Source organism: Scyliorhinus torazame, unplaced genomic scaffold, assembly GCF_047496885.1.
Source record: "Scyliorhinus torazame isolate Kashiwa2021f unplaced genomic scaffold, sScyTor2.1 scaffold_1738, whole genome shotgun sequence".
In the NCBI taxonomy this organism is placed as follows: domain Eukaryota; kingdom Metazoa; phylum Chordata; class Chondrichthyes; order Carcharhiniformes; family Scyliorhinidae; genus Scyliorhinus; species Scyliorhinus torazame.
In genome coordinates this window covers 2,547-30,012 of record NW_027309465.1, presented here as the reverse complement: position 1 = coordinate 30,012, position 27,466 = coordinate 2,547, and the positions used below count along the sequence as shown (strand labels likewise).

General features: G+C 49.9%; 1 protein-coding gene across 1 annotated transcript; it reads left to right on the top strand.

Annotated features, from left to right (window-relative positions):
- LOC140407648 (sorting nexin-5-like) lies at positions 1–25,439 on the top strand (the record flags this gene model as incomplete). The annotated part of the gene is made up of 8 exons (XM_072494984.1): positions 1–96; positions 7,699–7,804; positions 7,938–8,013; positions 8,703–8,742; positions 13,053–13,139; positions 21,089–21,248; positions 21,335–21,420; positions 23,460–25,439. Coding segments are annotated over 8 exons (702 nt in total), but the record flags the coding sequence as incomplete, so codon positions are not given.
- Between the last annotated feature and the right edge of the window lie 2,027 nt (positions 25,440–27,466).

Here is a 27,466-nt window from a genome sequence, read left to right as displayed (position 1 = left end):
CTAAGTGTTCGAAGGAAGAACACAAAGGAGATGTTTGGTGGTTTTTTAAAGAGTGTGATGAAGACTGCTGATGAAGTACTTGTCTCTGGAGCCAAGGTAACTGGTCATTTTTTAAAAATGTGTGTGGGGAAAATTGGGATCAAAAGGTAACTTGGGGTTATAAGTGCAGTGGGAAAAGTGTTTCAGAGAGTCCTTGAGAAGATTTAATTGCATTGTTTTCAATGGCCGTTGTACCTGAATCATCAGAGTTTTTGCTGCTGCCTGAACATTAATCTTCGGGTCAGAAGATGTGGAACCGTAGTTTACCGGCTAGCAAGCTGGCTCCAGAAAACTGACTACAGGTTACTCAAACTGTTGAAAGGTGGAACAGAAACTCCAATTGATAATGATGCAGGTTAATAAGGTCACAAAAGCCAAATGAAGCACTGAAATTCATTTCTAGTAGGGTGGCGCAGTGGTTAGCACTGCTGCCTCACGGCGCCGAGGACCTAGGTTCAATCCCGGCCCCGGGTCACTGTCTGTGTGGAATTTGAACATCTCCCAGTGTCTGCGTGGGTCTCACCCCCACAACCCGAAGATGTGCAGCGTAGGTGGATTGGCCACACTAAATTGCTCCTTCATTGGGGGGGGAAAAAAGAATTGGGCACTTTAAATTTTTTGTAAAAATTAGTTTCTAGAGTGCTAGAACTGAAAGCAGAGAAGCTAATGTTTAACTTCAAACAACCCTTGGTTAGACCACATTACTGTGCACAGTTCTGATCTCTGTTGTGAAAAGGCTCTGGGAATGCTCAAAGTTGAGCAGTTTGAGTTGCAGTGTTTGACACCATATCAGAGATAGTGTGGGTCAAGCTGACACCGTGCCCTTTCGGGTTTCAGAATTGCCGGAGCTGTTTGGGTGTTGGGGGGGGGGGGGGGGGGGCAACTGACGTGGTGGCCTTCACCTTGCTGATTGCAAGGCGGTGAATGCTAATTAATTGGAGATCGGCGATGCCGCCTGGGTTTTCGGCATGGCTGGGAGATCTGGCTCGAATTCTTGAAGTTCGAGAAAATTAAATACGTACTCAGTCAGAAGAAAGGTTCTTGCTGAGATGGAAGCTGATCTGTCGCTGTTTAAATGATTTTTCATTGCCAAAGAGGAGGGGGAGCTGGGGGGTAGGAAGGTAAAATAGGGCATTATTTGAGGAGGGGGGGGGGGGAAATTAAACTGTTTGTAACTTGTTGCAAGTATTATGGGCCAGGGTTTAGAGAACATCAAGGTATATCATGGAGTTCACTTGACCCACAACTTTTAACAGATTTTGGTTATGGTGTGCACAAGGGCCCACTTTACAGGTGTGATGCAACAGAGAGCTAAAGTATGTTTAAAACAAAACCATGCTTATTCTATACATTCTGTTAACACTTTATAGACACAGTAAACAGTTTATCAACTACCAACACTGATAATCCCCACAGATACAATACTTTATAGGTAACCCTTAATAACTTTCCTAACAACGTCCATAAATCAAAAGACAGCAGGTTTGAAATCTCTACAGAAAGCAGGTATCACTTTTAAATTATGAAGTGATCTGAACACCTTTTTAACATAGAGAGAGACTCCAACATTCTTGTTGTTGAATACAGCTTTCAACTGAAAACAAAACTTAAGACACACAGCAGCTCCCAGCTCAAAACATAAGTGAAAGACATGGGGCGTCATTCTCCGACCCCCCCAGAGGGTCTGAGAATGGCCGTTGGCCGCCGTGAATCCCGCCCCTGCCGGTTGCCGAAGTCTCCGAAGGGAGAAAAGTCGGCGGGGCGTTAATGGCGCCGCTGCAGCGGAGAATGTCACGGGTCTGCGCAAGGCAGCCGATTTTCGGCCTGCCGATATTCTCCCTTCCGGATGGGCCGAAGTCCCGTCGACGTGATGACCGTTCACGTCGACGTAAATTAAACCTCCTTTTCATCGGCGTGACCCTGTGCTCCAGGTTCACGCCGACCAGCGTGGAGGTGAGTGACGGCCTGGGGGGTTGGCTCTGGGCAGGCGATGGCGTGGCCGCAGTCTGAATGCGTGAGGAGAGGTGTGTGCGGCGGGGAGGGGGGGGTGGTTAGAGTAGGCTGGGCTCCGGGGGAGTGCCGGGAGGGGGATGGGGTGGGGGGGTCCGTGCCGGGGAGGGGGATGGGGGGTCCGTGCCGGGGATGGGGGGGGGGGGTCCGTGCCGGGGTGGAGGTTGGGGGGGGGGTCCGTGCCGGGGTGGAGGTTGGGGGGGGGGGGGTCCGTGCCGGGGTGGAGGTTGGGGGGGGGGGGGGTCCGTGCCGGGGTGGAGGTTGGGGGGTCCGTGCCGGGGGGGAGGGGGGTCCGTGCCGGGGTGGAGGTTGGGGGGGGGGGGGGGGTCCGTGCCGGGGTGGAGGTTGGGGGGGGGGGGGTGGGTGCTGGGGAGGGGAGGGCAAGTGAGTTGGTCCACCTGGCCAGGTGCCAGCCTCCAACAGTTGGACCCATGCGGTCCATGCCACCTGGCTGGGGGGAGGAGGGGATATGGGCAATGATGACCCCCCCCGTGGCGGCAGCCGCTCATGTCTGTTGCCCTGGATGAGGAGGAGGAGCGTGCCAGAGGCGGCGCAGGCTGCTGCAGAGTGGCAGGCGGCAGCCGCCCAGGCTGGAGGGACACCCGACCGACAGGACGAGGAGGGGGAGGAGGACGTCGCGGCCCCACGGCAACGGAGGCACCAAAGGGCGCCCCGTGTGTACCGGCCCAGGCAGTCATACCAGGACCTCACGGACCGGGAATGCAGGAGGAGACTCCGGATGAGCCGGTAAACCGTGGCACACATCTGCCACCTGCTGGCACACCTGTCACCGCGTGGCACTGGCGGGGGACACCCTCTCCCCGTGTCCGTCAAGGTTACGGTGGCCCTGAACATTTATGTAACGGGGTCATTCCAGGCACCGAGTGGGGACCTGTCAGGCATATCGCAGACATCGGTGCACCGGTGCATCCGGGCAGTGACAGATGCCCTCTATGCCATGGCGCACCGCTACATCCGCTTCCCCGTGGACCGGGCCAGCCAAGATGCCCGGGCCGTGGGCTTCTCTGCCGTGGCCGGGTTCCCCATGGTCCAGGGCACGATCGATGGGATGCACGTCGCCGTGCGGCCACCTGCAGATAACAGGGCCTTGTTCACTAATAGGAAGGGGACCTATTCGATGAACGTACAGGTGGTCTGCGACCACCGCATGATGATCCTGCACGTCTGCGCCCGTCACCCAGGCAGTGTACACTACTCATTCGTGTTGTCGCGGTCATCCATCCCCGGCATGTACGAGGGACGCCATCCCCGGCTGAGGGGCTGGTTGCTGGGTGACAGGGGCTACCCATTGCGATCGTGGCTGATGACGCCTGTACGGAGGCCACGCAATTAGGCGGAGAGCCGCTACAATGATGCCCATGTAGCGACAAGGGGAGTGATCGAGAGGTGCTTTGGCGTGCTGAAGATGCGTTTCAGGTGCCCGGACCACTCTGGGGGCGCCCTCCAGTATCGGTCAGATAGGGTCGGCCGCATCATTGTGGTGTGCTGCGTCCTGCACAACATAGCCCAACAGAGGGGCGATGTGCCGCAGGCAGAGGAGGGAGGAGTGGAGGAGCAGCAGGAAGAGGCGCAGTCCTCCCCAGATGAGGGGGATGGGGGTAATGGTCAGGGCAGACTGGGTAGACACAGGCGGGTGGCTGTCCACCGTTACTGACTGGCCCTGCGGGCACGGGACAGACTGATAGACGCCCGCTTCACTGACTAGATGGGCGTGGGAATCGGGTAGTATGGCCACTGACCGCACACCATGGCAACAGCCGACCACCCATCCACCCACCCAGCACCCCCCCCCCCCCCCCCAACCCCACCCACCCCACCCGCATGCACCCCCCCCCCCCCCCCATTGCCGATCCACCTGCGGCACAACGGGCCGGGCTCTCTCAGTTGCGGGTGGACGCGTGTCTATCGCAGGCCATGGAGGATGATGACAACCCGTCCTGCGGTGAGCTCCTGGCTCTACATCGTTGGACTATGTCTGACCCATGGCCACAGTACCACCATCCACCCGGACCATCCCTGCATGCGGCTGTGACACTGCAGCGCACGGTCCCGTCCTCTGCCCGGGGGGTGTTGATGGCGGCCCAGGGGGAAGGGGGCAGACTCACCTGGGGCTGAAGTAAGACCACCCCTCACACACACACTTGCGCTCAACATACATGACACCCCCGCACACTTTGGACAGAGCACAAAGGCAGCTTCTGTCGGTGTAACATTGACTTTAATAACCAAAGGAGTTCATGCACGTGCCCTAGCCCCTAAAGCTCATCTGTGCCCTGCAACCGTGCCAACTTACTCAGTGTCTAATTGTTTGGCCTTACGGGCCCTTTGACTACGTCTACGTGGTTCCCCAGACTGTACAGCAGAACTGGAGGTGGACTCCTGTGATTCCTGCCCTCTGACACTGGATCCCTTTGGCGGCCGTTTCCTGGGGTGTCCTGGCCTAGATGGGCCAGGCTGCGGCCCGGGCGACTGGGATGGCGAGCTGCCAGCCTGTCCTGCCCGTTGCCCACCCGATGCACCTGGGACGGAAGGGGGGGGAGTCCGAGGTGTCGCGGTGTACCGGGACCTCCCCTACAGAGGGAGCCGGGACGGACCACACCACCTCCTCCTCCCTCGGGGTGCCCGATGGCCCCCAGGCCTCTACATGGGTGGGGAATGCGAACGGACTGGCCATCCGACGCCCCCCCGACATCTGGCGCTGCCAGTCCTGGAGGCCCGTGCTGGTATCGACAGGGGTCTGCAGGTTTGCAGCCATGGAGCCCAGGGGGTTGGCAAACCCTGTCTGACAGTGCGACGCCGGCTCGCACATGGCCACTGGCGCCGATGGCCTGCAGAGACTGGGCCATGGCCTGCAGAGACTGGGCCATGGCGTTGAGCGCCTCTGCCATCTGGCGCTGGCACTGGCTCATGGCCTCCTGTGAGAGGGCAGCCATTTCCTGGGTCACAGACGCCGCCTGCACGGAAAGCCCCAGGCCTCGCAAACCGTTCCCCATGTCTGACACCGTCGCACCCATTGCCTCCACCGCGGACGCCACCCGTGCGGTGTCGGCCTGGGTGGCACGCATGACCGGCACCACTTCCAGCTCCTGGACGCGGGTGGACTCCTCCACCTGCGACCGCAGCCGCCGCAAGCCGCCCGTCACCCTCTTCGCTTGTCTCCGGGTCGGTGGTTGCATCGGATCTGTGTGTGGGTGTGGTAACTCCAGGAACCCGGGATCCATCTGGGCAGCAGATGTTCGCTTGGGCTGGGCTGCCCTCTGACCGCCCGGCCCCTCTGCTGCTCCTACCTCCACCTGCTGTACCGGGACGGCTGTGTTGTGCGCACCAGTGAGTGTACCAGACGCCTCATCACTAAAGTGCCCAACCGAGGTGAGTGTTTCTGCGATGGTGGAGGATGTTGGTGACAGCAGTGGCGTTGTGTCGTGCTCTTTGTCCCACTCTGACTCCATGGCACTTTGGGGTGGGGGTTCGTCTCCACCCATCCACTCTGAGTCACTGTCCGGTATTTCGTCTTCCCGGGTAGTGGTGTCCCGGGTAGTGGTGTCCCGGCTCGGATGTGATGGGGGCCTGTGGCTGCCCCCCTCATCGCTGGGTGGTCGCTCCCGCACGTGACTGGGGTGTCGTCTCCCTGTTGCTCCAGGTCTCTCCGTCTCCCGTGGTGTGCGAGGGGCATCCTGCGGGCGGTCTGCATCTGCGGGGATGGGTGCCTGGACGTTTGGTCCTGCGATACACAATGAAGCATGCATGGTTAGACATCAGGCAGTGATCAGGTGATACAGGGGAGGGGGATATAGGGGAGGGGGGATATGGGGACGGGCTGTCGGTGGCTCACTTGCTACTACGCCCCCGACCTCTGCATCAGCAACCTCCCGGTCCACCAGCCAGTTCCAGGGCCCTTTCCTCATGTACGGTCAGTGGCCTCTCATCAGCGGGGCCTCCTCCAGTCCTCACATGCTCCCTATTGTTGTGCGCGCGCTTCTCCTGTGGGGGGGGGGTGGCAGGGGTAAAAGGCAACACTGTTAGGCAGGTATATGAATGCACGCCATCGGTTGCGCCTGCATTGCAGAGGTTAAGGTTAGGGCTGGATTCACTTGGGGGAGGGGGAATATGGGGGAGGCTCACCCTGCCTGCTCTGACGAGGTCGTTCACCTTCTTGTGGCACTGGGTGCCTGTCTGTGGTGTCAGGGCCACAGCGGTGACAGCCTCTGCCACTTCCCTCCACAGACGCCGGCTGTGGCGTGGGGCAACTCTGCGGCCGTGCCCGGGATACAGGGCGTCCCTCCTCTGCTCCACCGCGTCCAGTAGCGCCTCCACATCGCGTGACTCGAACCTCGGGGCTGAGCGGCGGCCAGCCATCCAGTCGGGTGTTGCGGTCGGGTGTTCCGGTCGGGTGGGGGGGGAGCAGCGCGGCCTTATGAGCCGTCACGCCGTGCAGCGCGTATGACGCTGCACGGCGTGAACCATTGCGCAAGCGCGGATCCCGTCACGTCGCTGCTAGCCCATTTCGGGCCGCAGACTATCGACCCATTTATCCGACGTGACGCAAGTCGGATTTGCGCCGTTTTTTGCGCCGATCGGCGGACTTTCCGCCGATAACGGAGAATTTCGCCCCGAATTCCAGCTCCACTCTCTCAATGGCATCACTGCAGCCATTGATAAAACACATTTTTCTTAAAGGGACTCTCTCATGACACAAGTTAATAACAGTTTGTTAATGTAACTGATTGAAATCAAATATATATTTTTAAAGAAAGGTGCAAAATAAAGCCATGGTACCAGAACTAAGATGTTATACTTGGTAGGAAAGGCTGGGCGCTCTTCTCCAGGAAAGGGAAAGCCGAGGAGTGGGCTAATGGAGATCTTTCAAATTATGAATGTGTTTGTTCTGGTCTATGTAAGGCCCCTACTCCAGTAGGGAGTTTGAGGAATGTCTTCATCCATGTTATCAAAATAGGATGAGCTTGAGGTAAGGAGCATGGGTGTATTGAAGGGAAAGCTACATATGCATGTGAGGGAGAAAGGAATACAAGGGTATGTTGATTGGGTTGGATGAAGAAGTACGAGTGGAAGCTTGTCTGCAGTATAAAACTGACTTAGACCTTTTTGGGTTGAATTACCTATTTCAGTGCTGTTAAATGCCATGTAATGTAATCTTTAGGTGGATAGTCTGCCAATTTAACGCTGTGCCAGAACTGCCTTTAGAAACTAGGTAACTTTGGAATGCCGATGCCTGAAGTTGTTTCTAATGAAACCTGATTTCCCAGGTCAGCTTGGAGCCTAGCACCTGTAGTTGAGGGCACTTGAGGGGAGTTCCAGGAGGCACTGGTTGTGGGCCACAGGGACAGGAGCAGGCCGTTCAGCTCCTCATGTCTTCTATCATCCAATTAGATATGGCTGGTCTATAACTTAGCTCCAGTTTACCATCCTTGGCTCCATATCCTTGATACCAGTGCCCAACAAAAAACCTACCAAGCTTCATGAGGGGGGGGGGGGGGGGGGGAAGGATCCAGATTTCCACTAGCCTTTATAAAGAAGCGCTTCCTGAAATCACTCCTGAATGGCCCAATGTAACATCAGTGTTTTTTAAAAAAAAAAAACACAACAATTAACACTTTTTTGCTTCTGCAGGATGGTGATGAATTCTTTGAACACGAGAAGACATTTCTTGTCGAGTATGGCATCAAAATTAAAGATTCGGCAACAAAAGCAGAAAAAATGACAAGATCTCACAGAAGTATGTCTATATCGGCTAGCGACATTCACTGTTTTTGTTTTATTAAGAATTAATATTGACTTTTACGCAATGTTTTTGAAAAAATGATCTCGAGTATAAATTGAGTTGATGGGAGCGGTCTTTATTTCCCCAGACGTTTCTGACGATTACCTTCATTTATCCTCTTCCTGCAATGAACTTGCAATAGAAAATAAAGCTCCACTGAACAAGTGAGTCCTTTGGTTGTCATGTGTGGTCACCTCCTGGTTGAACCTCTGCGCGACATGCCTTATTGTGAAATTCCCATTTGCGCTGTTTTGGACTAGGTCGGCATTATTTGTCCTTCCCTCGTTGCTCTGTCGAGAAGGTGGTGATGAGCCGCCTTTTTGATTCATTGCAATCCGTGCGATGAAGACATTCCCTGATTTTGATCTGGCAATGGCGACTGTTCTCAAGTCTGGATAGTATGTGGCTTTTTGGAATTTGAGGGCATTGGTTTTGCCATGTACCAGCTCCCCTTGTGTTTTTCTTGGTGGTTCTTTAGGGGTGGGGGTGGGCATTTTTGGTAGTGGAAGAGGTGAGCGTTGCCCCTCGAACGTTGCTCCAGTGTTTCCTGTGGATTGCGCACTACAGCCGGTGATGGAGGGTGTGGATGTTCAAGGCGGTGGCAGGGCTGTCAATCAAAGCACTTTGTCTTGAAACTTGCACTTTACCCAATGAGGGGGAGCGGGGGGTGGGATTAGAACAGGTTTCTGGGGTTTGAAAGGTGTTTCACTGTTAAGTTGGAAAGATCGAGTCTTCAGTACACCTGAAGCCCCATTTAGTTTGTTCATGGTCGTTATGTCGGTGAAGAGAAGAATAACGTGGGAAATTACTGAAATCGTTCTTTATGAAAGAAAATATGATTTTTTTTTTCTAGCTACTACTTGAAACTTTGTGAGCTTTTTGAGAAACTCAGGGTAAGTATTAATCATCTTTATTGTCACAAGTAGTGTCCGAATCATTTTGGGTACTAAATGAAAAATACATGAATGAAAGCAGATCCTTGTTTAAAAAACGTATTAACGTACGGCATGTTATTTATTGGTTCATTAAATACCGACGTTTGTTAAGTTTTTGTAGGGAATGCACTATTCAGCCCCACGACCCTGTTCCACCATCGTGGGTGACCTGTAGCTCCACTCCACTTTACCTGTCTTGGCACCGTCTTCACTGATGCTTTGACAGATTTTTTTTTTTGTTCGACAGTCAACTAACTATTTGATGGATTCTTAAATCCGTCTCCCTGTCAGCATCTTTGTTGTTTTTTCCAACCAATGGCTTGAGTGTTAATTTGGGCTTGCACCTTCATGTAATACCAATAAACAGATGACTCTGTAGGATGACAACTTTTTGGATAGACTAACTCCTTTCAGCTCATTCGTTGATTATATTTTGAATGATATTACTAAAATTCATCAAATTTTTTAAAAACTGCAAACTTGTTAATTTGCACAAGTGGTGACATCCTGTGGAGGGGTGGAAAGACTGAAAATAAAACCTTACTTGAAGACCGCACTTTGGTTCATGGACTTTTGATTCTGTTAACTGGATGATTCACTGAGGTGGGACAGTTTCCTGATAGATGATTTGAGAGTTAATTCTCAGCTAGTTATTAACATCCTCGTTGCAAGTCGTAATGACCAGTGGGTGCAAGCCAGGAATATCTTGGGGGAACTTCGTGGTTTGTGCTGAGTAAAGCCCAAATAAATTATTCCCAGCAATTCAAAGTCATTATTGGAAGGGTATTTTTAATATTTGAGCTGGCTAGTTCTTTAACCCTGGTTATGATACAAAGCTGGGTGGGAGGGTGAGCTGTGGTGAGGATGCAGGGATACTTCAGTGTGATTTGGATAAGTTGAGTGAGTGGGCAAATGAATGGCAGATGCAGTAAAATGTGGATAAATGTGTATTATCCACTTTAGTAGCAAAAAACAGGAAGGCAGATTATAATTTGAATGGCCATAAATTAGGAGAGGGGACTGTGCAACAAGACCTGGGTGTCCCCGTACACCAGTCACTGAAAGTATGCATGCAGTGCAGCAGGTAGTAAAGAAGGCAAATGGTAGGTTGGCCTTCAAAGCAAGAGATTTTGCGTGCAGGAGCAGGGATGTCTTGCTGTAATTGTACAGGGCCTTGTTGAGGCCACACCTGGAGTGTGCAGTTTTGGTCTCCTTAGCTGAGGAAGGATATTCTTGCTGTGGAAGGAGTGCAGCGAAGGTTTACCAGGCTGATTCCTGGGATGGCAGGACTGACGTACAAGGGGAGGTTGAGTCGGTTAGAATTGTATTCGCTGGAGTTCAGAAAAATGAGGGGTATCTCATAGGAACCTACAAAATTTTAACGGGACTAGACCGGTTAGATGCAAGAACAATGTTCCCGATGGAGAACCAGAGGTCACAGTCTGAGGATACGGGGTAGACTGTTTAATACTGAGATGAGGAGGAATTTCTTCACCCAGACACTGGTCAGCCTGTGGCATTCATTACCACAGGAAGACGTTTAAGCCAAAACATTGTTTTCAAGAAAGTGTTAGATATAGCACTTGATAAAAGAATATGGGGGGGGCGGAAAGAGAATCAAAGGGGGGGAGGCACGATCAGGCTATTGAATTGGATGGTTAGCCATAATGATGAATGGCGGAACAGGCTCGAAGGGCCAAATGAGTGCCTTTTCCTATTTTCTATGTCTCTGATACATCTGGGCAGAACACATTCTTCCGTGTCTACGTGGGTTTCGCCCCCACATCCCAAAGATGTGCAGGGTATGTGGATTGGCCATGCTAAATTGCCCCTTAATTGAACAAAATTTTTTTTTTTTTTTATAAAATGTCTGGGCCGAACTGTTGTGGGAATAATAAACTTGGTCAATGTAGTCTCCTGGGCTGGTTTCCATCTAGTAAGGAGGTTTCGGAAGTATTTTCCACTTTTCTGCCGGTTTATAGAGCTGTAAAATTCCTATCGTGCAGAAGGAGGCCCATCAAGTCTACACTGTACCTCCTCCTGAAAGAACAAGAACAATCCACCCAGGCCCACTCCCCGTGCTATCCCTGTAACCCCACTTAACCTACACTCTTTGGACACTAAAGGACAATTTAGTATGGTCAATCCACCTAACTTGCACTTCTTTGGATTGTGGGAGGAATCCCATGCAGACACGGGGAGAAAGTGCAAACACCACACAGTTGGCCAAGGCTGGAATTAAACTCCGGCCTCTGATGCTGTGAGGCAGCAGTGCTAACCACTGTGCAGTCCCCAATTTTATGTTTTTTCTTTATCTGTTAAGCCTCTTCTGTTGCTCCCACTGTCTAGTGGGCTCTCTGTTGTGATGCAGGGGGACTGGCGACCTGAGAGCAGGCCTAGATGGTCTTTATCCTGCACATCGTTTCTGTATGTGTTGTTTGAAAGGCAAAATTTTGGAAGAAAAGCCAAAGAAAATGAAAGCAATTGGCAAGAATCATGGGAGAGAGACAGTGAGGAGCTTCATCAACTGACTTGATGACACCTGGTATTTAACAGCTCTGAGGTGTATTTTAATCACTGGTCACAACTGGAATTTGGGAGGGTAGAGGAAAAGAAAACAGAAGGTTTATTTTGATATCCTACACTGGCCATAGTTAAATACAGGTTTCCAGCACAAGAAAGGTACTGTCTTCCAAGTTAGAACTCTGTTATGAAGGCTCCAAGAAATAACACATCTCAAATTCGATTCACTACCCAAAGGCTGTGAAATGTTGTGACCCGGAATGTCTCAAGATTAAGATTGAGATTTGTTGTTGTTTTTTTTTGTTTACGTGATCATTATGTGTGATGTGAAGCAAAAGCAGATAAATGGAATTTGACACCCAGCCATAATCTTAAAAACAAATGCTGGAACAGATTTGTCACGTGTAGCGAATTACAGTGAAAAGTATTTTTCTGCAGTCAAAGGAATGTACACAGTACAGACGTAGTGGACAAAAAAAGAATAATCGACAGAGTACATTGACAAATGGTACATCAACAAACAGTGATTGGTTACAGTGCGAAACAAGGGGCCAAACAAAGCAAATACATGAGCAAGAGCAGCCTAGGATGCCGTGAATAGTGTTCTTACAGGGAACGGGTCAGTCCGAGGGGGAGTCATTGAGGAGTCTAGTAGCTGTGGGGAAGAAGCTGTTCCTATGTCTGGATGTGTGGGTCTTCAGACTTCTGTACCTTCTGCCTGATGGAAGGGTCTGGAAGAAGGCAAAGCCTGGGTGGGAGGAGTCTCTGATAATGCTGTCTGCCTTTCTGAGGCAGCGGGAGGTGTAGACAGAATCAATGTGCGGGTGGCAGGCTTGTGTGATGCGTTGGGCTGAGTGCACCACACTCTTGGGCCGAGCAGTTGCTATCCCAGGCTGTGATGCAGGCAGATAGGATGCTCTCTATGGCACATCTGTAGAGGTTTGTGAGAGTCAATGCAGACATGCCAAATTTCTTTAGCTTCCGTAGGAAGTAGAGATGTTGGGCTTTCTTGACTGTTGCATCAACGTGAGTGGACCAGGACAGACTGTTGGTGATGGCGACCCCCAGGAACTTAAAGCTATCGACCATCTCCACTTCGGAGCCATTGATGCAGACAGGGGTGTGTTGTGCTACGCTTCCTGAAGTCAATGATCAGTTCCTTGGTCTTTCCGACGTTTAGAGAGAGGTTGTTTTCTGTACACCATGCAACTAGTGATTTATCTTTCCGTGAACTTACTCCAGAGCCAAAAGATTTAGTACAATACAGCACCACCTCACTCTCTTGATGTCCAGCTTATGCCCATCAGACTGGTTTCCTTAACGCGAGTCAAGTGCCAATTTGAGCAAAGAAAGCCTAATGGTGTGTGTGGGGGTCTAAATGGTATAGCCATTGATTTGGGGCGTGCTGCTATAAAAGCCTTGGTGAATATGCCCCATGCAACAAATAGGCAGCGCACAACAAAAAGATTAGAGGGAACATTTATTTCAGCCATGGTGGCTGCAGTGATGTTTCGGCTAGTGTCTGACATGTGAATCTCACAAACTGCTAACTGTAGAGGCGAGTGATGGTGTGGCACTTGTGCTGCAACCTGTAATAGTCAAATCTTTACCAAAAGTGGTACTTTCGAATAATTAATTGTGTCAAATGTTTACATTTCTGGTTAAAATTAACTTGACTGTCGATTCTGGCTTAGTTCTAAAGCAGAGTTTCCTTTTGCTGATCATTTCTTCCCCCTTAACTACAGAAAGTAGAAGGACGAGTGTCGAGTGATGAAGACTTGAAGCTGACAGAACTGTTGAAATACTATATGAGAGATATACAGGCAGCAAAGGTAACAACTGAAGCATGTTAGTTTTCAATATTGCCTCTTTCAGGTTTGTAACCCTGGAAGTCATCCAGAGATTTCGCGATTTGCTCATCATACAAGGCCACTCGGCCCATTCAGAATGGTGCTATCATTTTGTTTTGTTACAATAAATAGGGATTAGGATTACTATTTCTCCTCCTGCCAAAGATTTTTTTCCTTTGTAATTGGTCCTTTGGTTGTCATTCCCCAGACCTAGTTTTGATTTTCAGGGTATGTCATTTGATCTTGATCTTGATGTTTATGCAGAAGAATAAATTCAAACTATCTTCCCTGTGCTTTACTGGGATAGGGCTACTGGGTTATTTATCTGTTCCCAAGGGCAGCATGGTGGTGCAGTGGGTTAGCACTGCGGCCTCACGGCACTGGTCCTAGGTTCGATCCCGGCTCTGGGTCACTGTCCGTGTGGAGTTTGCACATTCTCCCTGTGTCTGCGTGGGTTTCGCCCCCACAACCCAAAAATGTGCAGGGTAGGTGGATTGGCCACGCTAAATTGCCCCTTAATTGGAAAAAATTAATTGGGTGCTCTAAATTTTTTTTAAAAATGCATTTGCTCCTAATATAACATTGCTCCATTTGTACAATATAAAAATATGTCAAACTCTCTGCAGCAGCCTAGTGACAGCAGTACTTTCACTTCACCTGTACTTGTGTAGAATTCTGAGGCTTCCTGGACCAGTTGGGGCTTTTGTAGGCTCTGACATTTAACATACATTTGCAGATAGTGTCCAATACAATTTAGCTTGTTTCACTTAAATATGACCCTGAACTACAAATCTAAGGGTATCAATTCAGTGGACAGAAACTCTTCACTGACTGCTTTTCAGTACATGTGATTTTTTTTCTTTTCAACAAACCAGCCTGTTCGCGAATTTGATCTAACCAAGTGCTTCTCTTTTTAAGAAAACAAATGTGTTTATTTGCTGATGGGGTGTGTGCTTCACTGGCTCCACCAGCATTTATTATCCATGTGATGGTAAGCTGCCTTGAAATCGCTGCAGCCCATGTGGTGTAGGTACACCCACTGCGCTGTTGGCGAGGGAGCTCCAGCAACAGTGGAGGATCATTATTCAGACACCAAGGCTAACTTTCTATTTGGTGATTTTGTGCTTGTGTAGCAGAGAAGTGGTTGTTGTGTTGGCTGATTTTTTTTGGGGGGGGGAAACAACAATGTCCACCGAAAATAGTCTGGAGCTGGCATGCTGACTTCAGGACAGAAGTTTGTTCACCTTTCTAAATACAAACTGGGCTTTATACCCTACACTGCAGTGCATGAGTGCATGTCTTTCTCCCTATTAGTCACTTATTAACCCAACCCTGGCTTCTCGTAACTTTCTGGCAGCAAATTGGTTCATACTTTGTTCTCTGTGCTATATAAATGTAGCCACAAGATGGCTGTGCCATTTTCCTGCCTTTGCAGCATCTTGTCCATCGAACCGTACAGTGTTAGGAGCCCATTTGTGCATTGTGCTTACGCTGGTTCTTAAAGTTATCCAATTCATCCTCCGCTCCCCTGCTCTTTGCTTTTAGCCCCTGTGAGTTTTTCATTTCCAAGTATGAATGTAGTTTTCGATCAATTGAATGCTTTCGCTATCCTTTTCAGGGAGTGTGCTTCAGATCTGTGCTGAAAAAAATCGCATGAAACTTTTTAAAATCTTAATTTTCCTTCTGGTTCTTTTTGTGAATGCTGACTTTTGGCCAAAATCTGTATTTTTTTTCTTTAATTGTCTTTCTTGAATTGATTTGCTATGCCAAAATTCTGAAATTACTGGTGCTTCAGTGTCATCCTGGAGTGAGGTAAGAGCGGGCCAGGAGCAGTGGAAAGGTGCTTTTGCAAGTTTTTCAAAATCAGTCCATAGCTGCACTTCATCTTTCTCACATTCTGCTGTCAGCCATTTCCAGCTGGGGGCTGGTCCACTGTGAACACGATGATCTTCCCCTCAGAGCTGCCAGATGGAGAGAACTTTTCCAGTCTTTCAGTTTGGACCAAAAATAAGCTGCCGTGTCAACTTTGGCTCAGTCAGTAGCACTCTGTTTTCGAAAAGGTCATGGGTTCAAACCCCACTCGAGATTTGAACCCATGATTTAAACCAGAACTTGGTGCTACACTGTCGGGGATGCTGTCTTTTGGCAGAGACCCTGTCTGCCTTCTCGGGTGGACAGAAAAGATCCCATTTTGAAGGCGATCAGTGATGCGACCATCAATTCACTCGAAGACACGTGGAAAAGTAAACCGTGGTTTTGAGCCTGCCTGTGAAGGTGGCCCCGCAGGTCAGCAGTTCTTATACTTCCTGAAAAGGGGGGTGGAGCCATGGGCGGAGCCTGTACATGCCCCAACATATACCCCCGTGGGTGAAGCCACACAATGGCCCATAGGTAGAGCCCACAGGGTTAATAACATAGCACACTGCACTGGTGAATTATCAGTAATTATACATTTACCACATTCACCCCCTGATTTAAAAAATGAAGTCCGGCGGGGGTGACGGGCTCATAGATTAAGTCGGTCCGGTGCCCGGATTGTACGTTGTGACTGCCGAAGCACTGGTGTTGCAGCCGCTTCGGGTGGCTGTGGAAGTGGGTCCGGAGCAGGCACAGGCGTGGACTCCGGGAGCGGCTCTTCCGGAGCTTCATTCCTGTGGACCGGTGTGGCGGGTAGGAGGGAGCGCGGGAACCATATCGGGGTGAGGGCGCTGAACATGGGAGGTTGGATGGGACATAGTGTGGGGGGTGCAGTAGTGGGAGTGGCGTTGGAGCCTGCGGGCGGCAGGTCCCGGAGGGAGACGGTATCTTGCCGACCATCGGGGTGTTCGACGTACGCATAGTGTGGGTTGGAGTGCAGGAGCTGGACCCTCTCTACCAGGGGGTCGGTCTTATGGCTCCGAACATGTTTTCGGAGGAGGACTGGACCCGGTTTCCATCAGCCAGGATGGAAGCGAGACCCCTGCGGTAGCTCCCCTCGGGAAATCAAACAAACTGTCATGAGGGTCTGGTTTGTGGCCATGCAAAGGAGGGACCTAATAGAGTGGAGCGCATCGGGGAGGGCCTCCTGCCAGTGAGAAACTGGGAGATTCCTGGACCGCAGGGTCAGTAGGACGGTCTTCCAGACCGTCACGTTCTCCCTCTCCACCTGCCCGTTTCCCCTGGGGTTAGAACTGGTAGTCCTGCTCGAGGCGATGTCCTTACTGAGCAGGTACTGACACAATTTGTCGCTCATGAACGACGAGCCCCTGTCGCTGTGGACATAAATGGGGAAACCAAACAGGGTGAAGACACTATGCAGGGCTTTAATGACAGTGGGGGTGGTCATATCAGGGCAGGGGATGGCAAATGGGAAGCGGGAAAACTCATCTATGATAAGGAAGTACGTGTTGCGGTTATTGGAGGGGAGGGTCCCTTTGAAATCTATACTGAGGTGTTCAAAGGGCCGGGATGCCTTTACCAGGTGGGCCTTATCCGGTCGATAGAAGTGCGGTTTACACTCCGCACAGATTTGGCAGTTTCTGGTTATAGCTCTGACCTCCTCGGTGGAGTAGGGAGGTTGCGGGCCTTGATGTAATGGGCTAGCCGGGTGACCCCCAGGTGGCAGAGGTCATCGTGGATAGCCCGTAGACGGTCATCTTGCGCGCTGGCGCATGTGCCGCGGGACAGGGCATCTGGGAGCTCGTTGAGCTTCCCAGGACGATATACTATATTGTAGTTATAGGTGGAGAGTTCAATTCTCCACCTCAAGATCTTATCACTCTTGATCTTGCCCCGCTGCGTATTGTCAAACATGAAGGCAACCAATCGTTGGTCGGTGAAGAGGGTAAACCTCCTACCAACGAGGGAGTGCCGCACTGCTTCCACGATGGCTTGGGCTTTTTCGACCGAGGAGTGTCGAATTTCAGAGGTGGCGAGGGTGCGTGGAAAAAAAAAAAAAAAAAAAAAAGCTACCGGTCTGCCTGCTTGGTTGAGGGTGGCGGCGAGAGCGACCTCGGAGGAGTCATACTCCACCTGGAAGGGGACAGACTCTTCTGCGCGCATTGCAGCTTTGGCGATGTCCGCCTTGATGCAGTTGAAGGCCTGGCGGGCCTCGGATGTCAGTGGAAAGAGAATGGTCTTAAATAGTGGGCGGGCTTTGCCCGCATACTGGGGGACCCACTGGGCGTAGTAGGAGAAAAATCCAAGGCACCTCTTCAGGGCCTTGGGACAGTGAGGGAGAGGGTGTTGTAGGAGGGGGCGCATACGGTCAGGGTCGGGCCCTAGGACCCCGTTTTCCACGACGTAGCCGAGGATGGCTCGCCTGGTTGTGCGGAAAACTCATTTCTCCTTGTTGTAGGTGAGGTTGAGTTTTTTTTTTTTTTTTTTTTTTGGGGGCGGTTTGGAGAAATCGGTGGAGGTTGACGTCGTGGTCCTGCTGATCGTGGCTGCAGATGGTGACATTGTCCAAGTACGGAAACGTGGCCCGCAGCCCGTACTGGTCCACCATTCGGTCCATTGCTCGTTGGAACACCGAAACCCCATTTGTGACGCCAAAGGGGACCCAGAGGAAATGGAAAAGGCGGCTGTCTGCCTCAAACGCTGTGTAGTGGCGGTCCTCCGGGTGGATTGGGAGCTGGTGGTATGCAGACTTCAGATCCACCGTGGAGAACACGCGGTAGTGTGCGATCTGATTTACCATGTCTGCAATCCGGGGAAGGGGGTACGCATCGAGTTGCGTAAACCGGTTAATGGTCTGGCTGTAATCAACCACCATCCGGAACTTTTCCCCGGTCTTGACGACCACCACCTGAGCTCTCCAGGGGCTATTGCTGGCCTCTTAAGACCCCCTCCTGCAAGAGACACTGGACCTTGGACCTAATGAACGTCCTGTCCTGCATGCTATACCGACTGCTTCTGGTGGCTACTGGCTTGCAATCGGCGGTGAGGTTTGCGAAAGGCGGGGGGGTCGATTTTTAGGGTCGCGAGGCTGCATATGGTGAGCGGGGGCAGGGGTCCCCCGAACTTCAGGGTTAGGCTCCTGAGGTTGCACTGGAAGTCTAGTCCCAAAAGGAGAGGAGCGCAGAGGTCTGGGAGCACATAGTTGAAAATTAGCATACTCAGCGCCCTGTATCGCTAGGGTTGCAGTAGTGCACCCTTGGATTTGCACCGAGTGCGACCCAGAGGCGAGGGATATGGTTTGTTGCGTCGGGAATATTGGGAGCGAGCAGCGTCTTACCATGTCCGGGTGAATGAAGCTTTGTGCTCCCGGAGTCGAAAAGGCAAGGTGTCTCGTACCCGTTAACCCGGACGGCCATCATGGAGCTCTGGAGGTGCCTGGGTCGCGACTGGTCCAGGGTGACCGCGCTGAGGTGTGGGTAGCCGGCGGCATGATCGGAGGTGCTGGGGCGGCCCCGCGATGGCTGTCCGTGTAGGTCGTACACGTCGAGCGGTGTAGCAGATGGCGGCCCCTGTTGGTCGAGTATGGCGGGTGGTGAGGAAGATGGCGGCCCCCATGGATCGCACATGGCCGGCTGCGTGGGGGAGGATGGCCAAGATGGCGGCCCCCATGGATCGCACATGTTATGCGGAGGCGGAGTTGGCAGACACGCTGCCACCTTGCGGGGTCTGCGGGCCGGTGAGTCTGTGGATCGGGTCTATGAGTTAGAGTTCTTAGGCCTGGCCAGGCCGACCTTGGTGAAGTGTCCTTTTCGCCCACAGCTGCTGCAGTTCGCGTTGCGGGCCGGGCAGTGCAGTCGGGGGTGTTGGGACTGGCCGCAAAAGTAGCAGGGTAGCCCCCCCATGATGGGCGGGCGGCCGCGCGGCACAGGCCTGGGGTAGTCTCGGGTCGGGGGCCCACGAGGGGGTCGCATGATCGGTGGGGAACGCAGTAAGGCTCTGAAAAGCGGCCTCCAGAGAGGTAGCCAGTTTTACCGTGTTGTCCAGGTCCTGGGCCCCTTTTTCGAGCAGGCACTGTCTCACATAGTTCGATCTGACCCCCGCCACATAAAAATCTCGGACGGCGCGCTCCATGTGCTGAGTGGCCGTAACGGCCTGGTAGTTACAGTTGCGCGCAAGGGCTTTGAGGTCGCATAGGTAATCATCTAGCGACCCCCCCCCACGGGGCGCTGGCGGTGAGTGGTGAGGACGTGTCACGCGTATACCTTGTTCACAGGCCGCACATAGAGGCGTTCGAGTAGTGCGAGGGCCTCTGTATAGAAAGCGGCTTCGTCGAGCTGGACAGAAATGCGATGGCTCACCTGTGCGTGGAGAAGGCTCAGCTTCTGTTCGTCAGTGACAGATGGCGTAGACGACGCGGCGAGATTGGCTTCCATGCTTCAAGGCCTATGTGAAAAAATTTATTTTGCCTCCGAGGCCTGTGGATCGAGTTCCAGTCTGTCAGGTTTGAGGGCTGATTTCATAATAGTATTTTAAGCTGATTAAATTGATGCGACCATCAATTAGCTCAGACACGTGGAGAAGTAAACCGTGGTTTTAATCAGCTTCGAACTGCGCCTGCCTGTGACCGGTACAACACTGAAGGCGGCCCCTCAGGTCAGCAGCTCTTATACTTCCTGTAAAGGGGGTGGAGCCATGGGCGGAGCCTGTACATGCCCCAACATATCCCCTGTGGGTGAAGCCGCACAATGGCCCATAGGCGGAGCCCACGGGGTTGATAACATAACACAGTGCACTGGGGAATTATCAGTAATTATACATTCACCACAATCAGGCAAGTTTTGGTTTTTTTTTTGTATCCCAGCCAATGTTATTCCCTTAACAACATCAGCAAAGGAGATTGTCTGGCCATTATCACATTGCTACATGTAATTTGACAGTTCTAAAATTTCAGATGTATTTATATTATTTTCCCCTGTTGGTGAAAGCAGCAATGGGATCAGATGTAAAACACAAACTGGCAAATCCAACAGTGCAAGAAGTATAAAGACAAGTTTTCAGGCCAGTAAGCTAGGGCTTCACAAGCAACAAGAAGTTGAACAGTCACACTGACCTTACTGCAAAGACTTGGATGTTCATGGTGTAATGTTCTTGTCGGATGGCCTGATTTATATTACAAGAACACTTGCAGCTAAAGCTATAAATGATTTATTAACATTAATTGTGGGACAACTATACACCAAACAACTGATGAATAACAGTATTAACATGCATAAGCAATCTCTCACTTCCAGCGCTCCAGTCTGTCTGAAGTCACCTGACTCCTAATGGTCAGTCGATGAATTACAGCACAAATAAACCATGCTATCACCACACATGGCACATTGAGCTTCTTGGCACGGGAAACAACAGTGGTACGAGCAGTTCCAGTAGCAGATTTGTTATTTAACAAAGCATGGGAGTTTAACCAAATGTTATTTTGTGTTCTCTTTTTTTTCCCCACTGCCAAATTGGAAAAAACAATTGGGACCAATGTTCTTATTTCTCCGTTTTTAATGTTTTTCTTTCTTTTGGGTTGTTTGTTAAACTGTGACTTCTTCACGCATATTCCTTCAAAGGCAGGATACACCACTTTGATTTCTAATTCCTCCTGGGAAGGAATCCAGAACCAGGGGCCATAATCTGAAGTTTAGAGCTTGGGCCATTCAGGAGGAAATCACCGAGAACTCCTGTGCACACTGGGTCATGGAAATCTGGAGTTCTCGGCCCCAAAATGCTGGGGGACAATGGGGGTTTCAAGACTCTGATTTAAAATATATATGTTTGATCAGGATATAAAGAATATGGTGCAACGCAAATAAATGGATCTGAGGACTGATCTGATTAAATGGCAGAATCGGTGCGAGGGGCTGAATGGCCTCCCATGTTTCTAGTCCTCAATTTTACAGTATTGTTCGAAGCTTAATTTGATCACTTGCAAATGTACTGTAAAAGTAGCACTGGTTTGGAACAGATATCCTTAAATCTATATTAATGCAGGATTTTTCTATTATCAGGATCTTCTGTACAGGAGAGCCAGGGCTCTTGTTGATTATGAGAGTGCCAACAAAGCTCTAGACAAAGCACGAATGAAGGGTAAAGATGTGAAACAGGTGGAGTTACAGCATCAACTATCTGGTCAAAAATTTGAAAAGCTTTCAGACTCTGCAAGACAAGGTACAAGATACTAACGTCCCTAGAAACCCTCAAGTGTCCATTCGTATATTGTGGTGATGAAGCTTTGTCTACTCTCCTGCTTGCAGAGCTGACTGCTTTCCGAGGCCGGCGAGTGGAAGCATTCCGTAAAAACCTGATTGAAATGACGGAGCTGGAGCTGAAGCATGCCAGAGTGAGTAGTCTACAACAATGGGCCTGATTTTATTTATTATGTAGCAGGACATACCAACACTGTCACAACAGCTCGTGACCCACACCTGTTATTCATGTTCACATCTGTGTTTACCCCATCCCATCCAAATTATCTGCACGTCAGTACATAAGACACCCAAAAGCTGATTTCTCAGCTGTAACTAACAACTGCTGAGAGGACATTTTGTGCAGCTAGTGTGACGCAGCACACCAGGGGGCGATGTTGCTCCAGTGAGTGAAATTATAAATTTTGTTCCTCTGCATGGAATTTTAAAAAAGACATTGAATTGAGTAATTATCTTTATTATTGTCACAAGTAGGCTTACATTAACACTGCAATGAAGTTACTATGAAAATCCCCTAGTCACCACTCTGGCGCCTGTTCGGGTACACGGGGAGAATTCAGAATGTCCAATTCAACTAACAAGTGCGTCTTTCGGGACTTGTGGGAGGAAACCCACGCAGACACTGGGAGACCGTGCAGACTCCGCATAGACAGTGACCCAAGCCAGGAATCGAGCCCGGGACCCTGGCACTGTGAAGCAACAGTGCTAACCACTGTGCTGCCAATTGAACCTTGAAAGTACATTTTAACCTCCCCACTCATATCATCTTTGTGCCAAGAATCATTCTCCATTATCTGTCCCTAGTTTGTAGAACCATAGAACAGTCACAGTGGAGTATCAAAATCTACAACATCGCACTTGTGTTAAATTAAATACTCTCCTTTTGTCTGCCTGTTCCAGCAGCATGTCTGTCCCCTAATGTCTATCGCCGTCATCCTAACTGCCTGTCATTGGCAGATTTTGAAATTGACCCGTGTGCCCAAGACGATGTATATCGAGGAAAGTGATGGTTCTAACACCCAAGTCCAGGGAACCTCTACTCCATATCTTCCTAAAGTCTAAGAAATAGCCGTTCTGTTTCTCGTCACTCAGTCAACTTCTATCCATGCTGCCACTGTCCCTTTTTATTCCATGAGCTCTGACTTTTCTGGCAAACTTGTTATGTGGCACTTTATCAAAAACGTTATGGCAGTACATTCATATACTCAACAGCAGCAACGGATGCTTCTGTTCAGCCCCCTCCCCAATATTCATTCGCCTGGACTTGAGGTAATCTGTGAAGTCAACCTGTATGTTCTGCTTGCCTGAGGTAGAATCCTAGATCAGTACAACACTGCCGCAAAATAAGCGCAATACTGCGGATACTGGAATCTGAAACCAGAACACAGATTGCTGGGAAAAACGCAGCAGATCGGTAAGGAACGAGAGCAGAGTCCTTTTGAGTCCTTTTAGCTCTTCTTCAGAACAGGAGGAGGCCATTTGGGTCTCTACCAGTTCTATCAGCGATTTGTGTAGGGAACCAGCCAAGATGGTAGGGCCTGATTGTACACTGGGCATTTATCAACTGAGCACATGTAATCTTGTTGGTTTGATGCATAACTTGGAAAAGCAACTGGTCTAATGTCACTTCCATAGAATCATACAGCACAGAGGAAAGTTATTGTCCTTGTGCCATCTCTGAAATTTCTACCTTTATTGGCCTGACACCCACACTTTCTCCATAGCCCTGCATCTTTTTTAAAAATCTGATTTCTTCTCGGGCAGTGCATTTCAAATCACCCTCATCATGGATTCAATGGGCTGAATGGCCTCCTTCTGTACCATCATGATTCTTACTTTAAGTCCCCTTTGGTAGTTTTGTCAATCACCTTGTATTTGTGTCCTCTGGCCCTCTTGCTAGTGGAAACAATTTACCCCAAACCCCCTCCCTTCTTTGTTCGAAGGAAAGTCATTCCAGCTTCTCTAGTTTATCTACACAACTGAAGCCCCTCATCCCATTTATTATTCTGATAGATCTTCTGTGCACTCACTGCAATGCCTTGACATCCTTCCTGGAGTGTGGTGCCCAGCACAGGACCCGATACTCCAACTGCAAAGTTTTGCAGAGCTTGCTTGTTTTTGTTTATATACGCTCTCTGCCTCTTCTAAAACTTGTGTATTCTATTTCTTTCAGAACAATGCACAGATGCTTCAAAACTGCCTAGCTGCCTTGATGAGTAATTAGTGCCATATGACTGGATGTGGATGAGGCCAGGAATCCTCAGACTGACCTTATTTGACTCGCTGAAGATGAATCTATAATTTGCAACCTGAAATCATTGTACATCTAGTTTCTGCTGCAGTAACTCTGGTCACGCGATAGGCTGTGCATGCTCCTGTTCTATATCCTTTACTGTTTGTATCTCTGCTGCTGTTTAACTCCTAAAAGCTTGGATAATGCACAAAGTAATATCATTTTTTTTTTTTAAAAAGCTACGTTTGCTACACGCAAGTGCCTGCTGATTGTAGAACTTCATAAACAGTGACTTCCAAAAACTGAAGCTGGACCAAATTTTGTGTGCACATTCCGATGCAAAAAGATGTTGAAATAGGGACCTGTTACGACAATTGTAGTTATGCTCAAAATCATGGTTTGGAATTTTAACAAAACTTCCATTTAATTATGTGAGATGGCCAAATCTGCAGGTTTCAACTGAAGAGCAGAACTTACCTATTGCACTGTTCCAAAGCTTTCTCTTCATTCTGCATTAAAATAGTTTTTTACTTTATTTTTTGTTTATCCTTTAGGCTATGTTTAAAAGTTAACACCTGAAGTCATGTTTTTGATTCCTGGGTGTAATTTGGGGGGAAAAAATTAATATTGAAATTGGTTATTTCACTGAAATGTTCATGGCATTTTCCTAGGGTTGTATGAGTTCTGTCTGTCACGCATGGGGTTTATTGTGTCCCATCCCGCACCAATTCCTTGCCTGAAAAACAAGCTCTTGTAATCAGTACTTAAACATTTTATATGAGACATCACTGCAAAGCACTTGGAAGATTGTGCCTCATTTCTGCCTATGAATATTTTAAAATATCTCTCCTTGCCTCCCTCAAACCAAATTGCAATTACAATTTGACCTGAAGAGCTCAAATTTTAGATAGCTTTATGCAAAGGAACTTTGAGGCACATGGCGGGATTAAACCGATAACATCTCCTGCTTTGTTTTTTGAAATTGAGTTAAATTAGGACACTCAAACCCCAATCTGCACACAGGCTTGTTTGGCCAGGGGAGGACGCTGGGGATTTTCTCCTGGGAAGTTCTGCTCCCGAAGAAATGAGGGAAATTGCAAACGTGACTGCCATTTTTACATTTTATTTTATGACCAAGTGAGGTGTGGTTTGGGTAATTTCTAGAAGGTGTTGGAGATGGAAAATGGAATTTTGTTGAAGCTCTGAACTCTGCTCAATGCATAACAATGTCCTGTGTATATTGGCTGCAGTTCTAAATATTAACTAAGCCGAAAGCCCAATATATATAAAAATAAGTGACATTTTTGTGACATTTAGGGGTAGTTATTGATGCTTGTAAGTGTGTGTGTATATAAATAAATGTTCATCGTGCATTAACATTGACTTAAAGTACAACAATCTGGGAACTACCCAGAATTAAATTCTGTCCGAGTTGGTCTCTACCTCTCCCCTGTCATCCCCTCCCTTTGGGATTGATCTCCAGTTCCCCCTTTTATTAAAAAAAAATAAAAAAATCCCTGGGTCCCAAACTCCACCTTGTGAGCTGGTCTTGTCCCTGTTGACAATTGCTCTACAATTCGAACCCATATCATTTTTCTTTAAGACACCGTGTGTGAGGGCACTGATTTAGCTCACTTGACCAATTTGGAATGTCAGTTCTGGACCTAGTGTTTTGCATCCTAAAAGGAGGAACTGGAGCCAATAAATATCAATCAGGTTGTGGAGTTGTGTGGTATGGGTAGAATTGCTCTCACCAGATGTTGTGGTTTCTAACAATTTCTGTTGAGTTGTGCTTGGTTCATGGAGATAATATATTTGGCTCTTATTCAGTGTTTCCTCCCTGTACGATATATTTCTGTGCCTTGACATACTTTGTGCCTTTTTGGAAGGAATTTGAACAGTAAAGATGGTTTGAAACTGTTTGATTTCTATTTGAGGTAAAGCAGACACTTGCACCGAAGCACATACAGATTTCACCCGGAAATCATTAAGTCCTCCATTGAGTCTTCCTCCGTGTGAGAGTACAGTAAACGTGTAGTGGGTAAATCCGCTCTTGTCAGCCTGTGCGGATCCATACGTGCAGAGCTGGGGCTCGGGAGACCTGACCTTCTCCTAGGAATCTGAAAGGATCTGGGTATAATACGCATTTTATATACTGTTGAATGAGCACCTCTCTCAATCGCAGGACAGCCTAAAGCGCACAGTCAATGAAATACTTTTTGACGACTTCTGGTTGCGGCGATGACCAGCTAAGTCGCACGTTTCGGCACCTCCCGTTTTAACGGACATTTGGGCTCTTATCGAGAGCCCCAACGGAAATTTTTCACGGCTAAACCCAGTGTGAGGCGACAAAGGAAGGAGTCCCCCCACGTGTGGATGGAAAGAAGAGATGATAGTGGCCAGATTGCGGAGGATCCTTTGGAGCAGCGGCAGAGAAGGGAGAAGCAAGATGGCGGCTGAGGAAGCCCAGATGGTATGGGGCCCGGAACAGCAGGAGTTCCTCCAGCGATGTGTGGAGGAGCTCGAGAAGGAGGTGCTGCCGCCGATGTTGCTGGCGATTGAAGGAGACGCAAAAGACTCAGGCGATGGAGCTCTGTGGAGTGAAGGCAAAGGCTGCCGAGAATGAAGACGAGATACAGGGCTTGGTGGTGAAGACGGAGACGCACGAGGCACTACATAAGAGGTGCATAGAAAGGCTGGAAGCCCTGAAAAATAGCTCGAGGAGGAAGAATTTAAGGATTTTAGGTCTCCCCGAAGGAACAGAGGGAGCTGATGCTGGGGCGTATGTGAGTACGATGCTCCATACTTTAATGGGAGCTGAGGCCCCGACGGGCCCCCTGGAAGTGGAGGGAGCCTACCGGGTCCTCGTGAGAAGACCAAAGGCAGGGGAAATACCGTGAGCAATAGTGGTGAGATTCCACCGCTACAAGGACAGGGAGATGGTCCTGAGATGGGCTAAGAAGACACTGAGTAGCAGATGGGAGAACGCGGTGATCCGCGTGTACCAAGATTGGAGTGCGGAGGTGGCGAGAAGGAGGGCGAGTTTCAATCGGGCCAAGGCGGTGCTCCACAGGAAGAATGTGAAATTTGGAATGTTGCAGCCGGCGAGACTGTGGGTTACATACCAGGGCAAACACCACTACTTCGAGACGGCAGAGGAGGCGTGGACATTTATTCAAGAAGAGAAGAAGTTGGACTAGATTTGAGGAATGGATGTTTGGAAAGAAGTAGCGAGGTGGTGGCAAGGAATTGGAGGGGGGGGGAGGGGGGGGGCTTGTCTGTAAAAATGTTAGACGGGAGAATTTAAGAGGGAGCTGCGCCATTAGGGGTGGGGCCGAGAGGGCAGCGCGGGCTTTGTTCCCGCGCTATGGAAACTGTGGCAGGAAAAGTGGGCGCAGGAAGGAAGGGGACCTCACACGCAGGGAGGCCAAGGGTAAACGGGGGAAGCAGAGGTCAGCCAGAGTTTGCTGACTCCCGGAAGCAATATGGGGGGAGCAATCAAGCTAGAAGGGAATCTAGTGGGGGGGGGGGGGGGGGGGGGAGATTAACTGGGTTGCTGCTGCTGAGGGGAAGGGGGAGCTGATGGTCGGGACGGGGGGGGGGCGCCGCCTGGGGACAAACTGGAGAGTGGGACCCGGGTGAGGAGCTGGTTTAAAAAAGGGGATGGCTAGTCGACGATGGGGTGGGGGGTAGTAGTAAAGAGCCCCCCCCCAGCCCGGTTGATTAAGTGGAACGTGAGAGGGTTGAATGGGCCGATTAGGTGCGCAAATACCCTTGCCCTCTAAAGAGACTGAAGGCGGATGTGGTTATGCTTCAGGAGACTCTCCTGAAGCTGGCGGATCAGGTTAGACTAAGGAAAGGATGGGTGGGACAGGTATTCCACTCAGGCTTAGATGCGAAAAATAGAGGGGTGGCAATACTGGTGGGGAAATGGGTATCGTTTGAGG